Source organism: Micropterus dolomieu, linkage group LG21, assembly GCF_021292245.1.
Source record: "Micropterus dolomieu isolate WLL.071019.BEF.003 ecotype Adirondacks linkage group LG21, ASM2129224v1, whole genome shotgun sequence".
Classification (NCBI taxonomy): Eukaryota; Metazoa; Chordata; class Actinopteri; order Centrarchiformes; family Centrarchidae; genus Micropterus; species Micropterus dolomieu.
In genome coordinates, this window is record NC_060170.1 from 20,945,116 (window position 1) to 20,950,221 (window position 5,106).

At 42.0% G+C, this 5,106-nt stretch overlaps 1 protein-coding gene across 2 annotated transcripts in view; it reads right to left on the minus strand.

Annotated features, from left to right (window-relative positions):
• agtpbp1 (ATP/GTP binding carboxypeptidase 1) overlaps window positions 1–5,106 on the minus strand; it is a 34,318-nt gene that overhangs the window by 20,831 nt on the left and 8,381 nt on the right. For both annotated transcript variants that reach the window (XM_046034108.1, XM_046034106.1), the window contains exons 6-11: window positions 3,923–4,069; window positions 3,538–3,669; window positions 3,273–3,366; window positions 3,050–3,087; window positions 2,489–2,697; window positions 2,214–2,391 (exon numbers count right to left, since the gene is read on the minus strand). In XM_046034108.1, the coding sequence (XP_045890064.1) occupies window positions 2,214–2,391; window positions 2,489–2,697; window positions 3,050–3,087; window positions 3,273–3,366; window positions 3,538–3,669; window positions 3,923–4,069 (798 nt within the window). The remainder of the gene's footprint in view (window positions 1–2,213; window positions 2,392–2,488; window positions 2,698–3,049; window positions 3,088–3,272; window positions 3,367–3,537; window positions 3,670–3,922; window positions 4,070–5,106) is intronic.

Below are 5,106 nucleotides of genomic sequence, written 5' to 3' on the forward strand. Positions count from 1 at the left end.
TATGTAATACAAGTAACTTGTTATTTTACACAGTTCTTCATGGTCGGGTTACTGACATGTTTTTGGGAGTACAGATGAGTCAACATGACTTTGCACTAAGACTGAGGCAAATACTGGGGTATTGTTGCCAATTACAGCTGTCAAAATTCTGGTGTTTGTAACTATTTATGATGGAGTTCCTGTTTTAATTTTGCATACTGCAAAAGATAAAAGGAGAAAGAATAAAATGCGTGATCATGTGCGTCATCATGCAGATTTAAGGAAGCAGACTTCATGATATTTGATCGGACATGTTTTATTTTAGATCAGATTGTGGGGAAAAAACAAAGGGGCTCAAATATTTCACCAGGCAGCCTGTTGACACAAAGACGCAAATTAGTTGAGCACAGTAAGTAGATAAGTCTACTAGTGAGGGAGCAAGCAAGCACCAGGAAATGTGCACTAAGCATCTTTACATCTATAATACTAACAAATGTCATGTGTTAGTTTAGTGAATGACAAAGCTGCGGTGAGTGAGTCTGTGTATTCTGAGGGTGGAGTTGGGTCTTACATACATCTTACCCTTCTTTAAGGGCTTGTTGCAGAGCTGATCAGTTTTCTTCCTGTAAGGCACATTGTGTGCAGCACTGTCAAGACTTGCCATTAGCTTGGAGTGTACCGAATAGTTTGAAGCTTCGCTGACATTCAAATTCTAAATCAACATTTGAATGCCGCACAGCTTTTTGTTTATCCATGTCTAGTCATTCTGCAGTGCACAGGGTGTGAGGTCGGGACTCAAAACATAGCGACCAGGTTACATCACCGTTTCTGTCACTCTCCTCTGCTCTCTGTCAGGTCTGTGTGACACAAACTCTGACAACATGGCTCCTTCCCACAGGGTTGGGCCGTGTTTATTTGTGCTTTAGAACATAACCTCTGTGAAACAATCAGAAAAAAACGTTTTATTCACTGCTTACTAATGGGACAGCACGGTGGCTCAATGGTTAGCACTGTCACCTCACAGCATGAAGGTTCTCCACTCCGTACATGTGGGTTTTCCCCCCACCATTGAAAACATGCACATTTAGATTAATTTCTCCAATCATTGCCCTTGACCAAGGAACTAGTCTAGATATGGTGTTGGTCCCCGGGCGCTGCACGGTGGCTGGCCACTGATCCTAATTAGGATGGGTTAAATGCAGCGAAGGAATTTGTTCTGTGTTTAATTGCATTTGTGACAAAGTTGATTTGCTTTGAATGATTTGATTTGCTGCTCGCTCTACTTGTTTTCTCTCAAGCTGGCTCAACCACCGCTGCTCTCTCTCTCTGTCTGCAGCATGGGGCCAACTTCAAATTGCATGTAAGAGGTCATATTATGCGTTGTGTTTGTGCTTGTGATGGGCGTGTCACAGGTGTTACCCAATCAGCTGTGACAAGTTTGTAAACACAACCGTGTGAAAAAGGCAAGAAAATGCAGTGCGCTTGCGTACACAACAGGGTGTTCAAGGCACCACCGATGACGTGGAAAAAAAGTTTTGTTGGCGCTGAACTCAGCCCTGGTTACCTGCTTGTCAGGACCCACCTTAGTCTCCTTCTGATTGACTAGTAGTACTTAACTGGGTACTGTGCATGTGCAACTCCCAACAAAGACCAAAGACAAGCAAGATGTTTCACTCCGTAATTTAAATGGTGCGGTCAACACACAGTGTGAAAAGAGGTGCTGCAGCAATGTGCAGCCTGACAAAAACATGGTGTTTTTTGAAAATGAAACCATGTAAATCTGTTCTGGTACAACATATGAATAAAATAATGAACCTGAAAATGAGCATAAATTGACCACAGCAACTAAATCCTACTCATTCTGCCTGTACTTGTAAAATACTCTGATGAATCATTTCATTCAAACAGAAAATTTGTCCAAGGACAAAGACTTTCTTTTTAGGTTGATGACGTCACAGACATTCAAATCTTCCTTTGTAAACCTCAACAGAAGCTTCAAATGTTAAAAAAAAAAAAAAAAAGGACATTAGGTACAGCGCTAGCATTAACCATGTAGTCGCTCCGGGGATATAACAATGTTTGTGTGTCTGTGTGGTTAGCAGGATTGAATCTACAAGTAATAAAAAGAGTCTGTCTGTAGTGCATCAATGAAAGGCGTGCGAGCATACACTGTGATAAGCTGGAGCACACTCTAGTGAAGTGCGTGTTTGAGAGAGTGCGTTCTGTGCGCTCACCTCCAGGTGGCTGGCTGTACAGCTGTGCCACAGGACCTACAGCAGGTACATGTGGCAGCTGGTAGAGGAAGGCCGATTTGATGGTGGGTAGAGGCAAACGGTTCTTAGGAAAACACTTCCTCATGATAATACTCGAAGTGTTGATCAGAGGATCCAGAGTCCGCACCGGGAGACACTCCTTGAAATAAAACCCCACAGAAAGTCAAGTGTGGATGTGTGTACCATACATATGTGTTGCATGCTTTGTTTGCCGAGTGTGTCGCATTCTCACTCACAGTGGATGAGTTGTAGAGGATCCTCATGCCATCAGCCTCGATGAATGCTTTTCTGCCGAGCTTGATGTTGGTAATGTTCCTGAGGCAGACCAGCAGCCCTTTGCGTATCAGCATGTGGCGATGCCGTGTGTCATTGCGATGCCAGTCCAGGTACACAGAGAGCAAGACAGGCACATGTCCACCATCCACAGCACGTCGAGCATTTGTTTCTGCACAAGAAGGTGAGATAAGGGAGGAGAGAAAGCAGTGATCACTTGTACCTGAACTTGTACTATGAATGTGGAATAGGAGGAAGAGAAGCATGGGGGAAGGAAAAGGAAAGGAACGTGTGGAGGGGAAAGTTGGGAGTTAGGGAACTTTAAATCCATGTTGAATGATGATTTACTGTGTTTCCTTAAGTGCTAAGCAAATAATCAGTTAAGGACGAGCATAGGGTTAATGATGATGGAGGTGAGATAGGAGCAATACTGCATGGACACAAACACTAATCGCTATTAACTAATCACACATCACTACTCTACTGACGAGTCAAAAGTCAATGCTACAAAGCAAATTACTCACTGGATTTGAGCAGTGCTCCCAGTGCGTCCAGAGCTACCCTGTTGATTTAGAAACAAGGCAAATGAGTTATATAGTCTGATGAACAACCATTATTGACAGATGGTAAAAAAATAAAAAATAAAAAACTATCTGAAGGGGGTAAAGGAAATGCTGTCTGTGGATGTCACTAGTTTCTTATAAAACACAACGTTCATGCCGCTCATTAAAACAACTGACTGCTTACTTGTGCAGGCTGGTGTTCTTCTTGCTGTACGGCGAGATGATCTTAAACATGAGTTCCACCACTCCGTTCTTGCCCAAAGAAATAGCATTCACCGCTTTACAAAGAGACACATATATGAGGAGGTCAGTAGAAATGGACATCAAAAAACACTGAACCAGAATATTTACAGGATTTTTATCAGTTTGAGATCATGTTGTACCCCATCCCATCCCAGGGAGAACTGCAACTTTCTGAGAAGTTGATTTCAAAGTTTAAAATGACTTACAGTTGGTAGAGTAAACCCTGAGCACCTGCAGGCAGGGCAGAAGCAGTTTGGTGTTCTGTAGGTTCTGTTTCATTAAGTTTACTGTGACGTTCAGCACTCCGCTCAAACGCGCCTTCACTCCAAACTTTCTGTCTAAACATACAGAGGTTGTAAGGTCAGTGATAATGCAACAATCACATATTCAGTGTTTTCTGCAAAACACTAAACAACAATGCAGTCTGGCGCCCTGTAGAGCTTTTAACCACTGGTAGCGCTACAGATCGATGTTGTTATGAGTCTCCATTTTGTATTTTTTATGCACACAAAAGGAGGCACATGCGTCCATGCGAGCACACAAGTGGTGTGCTGTAAGTTAGTTTGTGTTAAACTGTGACATTAAGCCTACCTTTTGGGCCAACCTTGGCCAGCAGTGAGTGAAGCTGCAGCATGAGTTCCTCACTGGGAGGCAACTCTTTACTGGCAGTGATCAGAATCTGGAATAATATCCCTGTTCCTCCTTTAGACACAAATACTCCCACCCTGCGACCTCGACCTAAGACAGAAAACAACCAGTGAAACCGCATTACATGTGATAAAACATAATTCATGATGAGACACCACCACCACTCACAGAGCAAATACCATAATACAAAATCCCAGCCACCCTGTCAACTCACGCTTCTCCCCTCAGGCGGCAGTTCCAGACAGCTACTCTACAAAAAACTCATGCCTTGGGAAACGATTTGTACCCTGCGATTTCAGAGAGTTAACACATTCAAGAGATTTTGTTGCAGCTGCCACTTCAGTGTAATATGTGTAGATATGTGTACACAATGTGTATTATGCTATTCATGCTGAACGTTGTTCTTGGTGCAGTATGTGAAAACAAATTTCCTCCAAGGACAATAAAGAATGAATCTGAATGTGATCACAACAATGTGTCCATAAGAATAAACTAGTACTAAATCATTGATACATTATTGATTCCAGCTAAATTTAGAATCTACTCCCTCTTCCCCATTTTTATCTATCTATCTATCTATCTATCTATCTATCTATCTCTCTCTCTATCTCTATCTATCTATATCTAAATAAAAGAGAGAGAGATATATCCCGGTTGTTCTGTCGAAGCAACAAAAAGTAGACTCCAGCCCCTTGAACAAACTCATTTAAAATGTCTCTCTTCAGTGTGAGATCACTTTCAAGTAAGACTTTTATCTTAAATGATTTTATCTCGTCTGCAAATCTAGATTTTATGTTTTTAACTGAATCCTGGTTGCAGATGAATGACTATAGCCAGCTAGCTGAACTGTGTCTGCCTCAATATGATTGTTTTAGTCAACCGAGGGTCAGTGGTCGTGGTGGTGGGCTAGTGAGCGTGTATAGGAAAAATTTTAAATGTCATCAAGTACGCTGTGATGAATTTAACTCCTTTGAAGTTCTCACTCTTAAAGTTGGAGGGCTGCAACCTATCATATTTGTTATAATTTATCGCCCCCCAAAACCGCCTGGAGGATTTTTATCAGAACTTCCTGAATTTTTATCTACTCTGGTTTTAAATTATGACAGAATTGTTCTTTGTGGCGATTT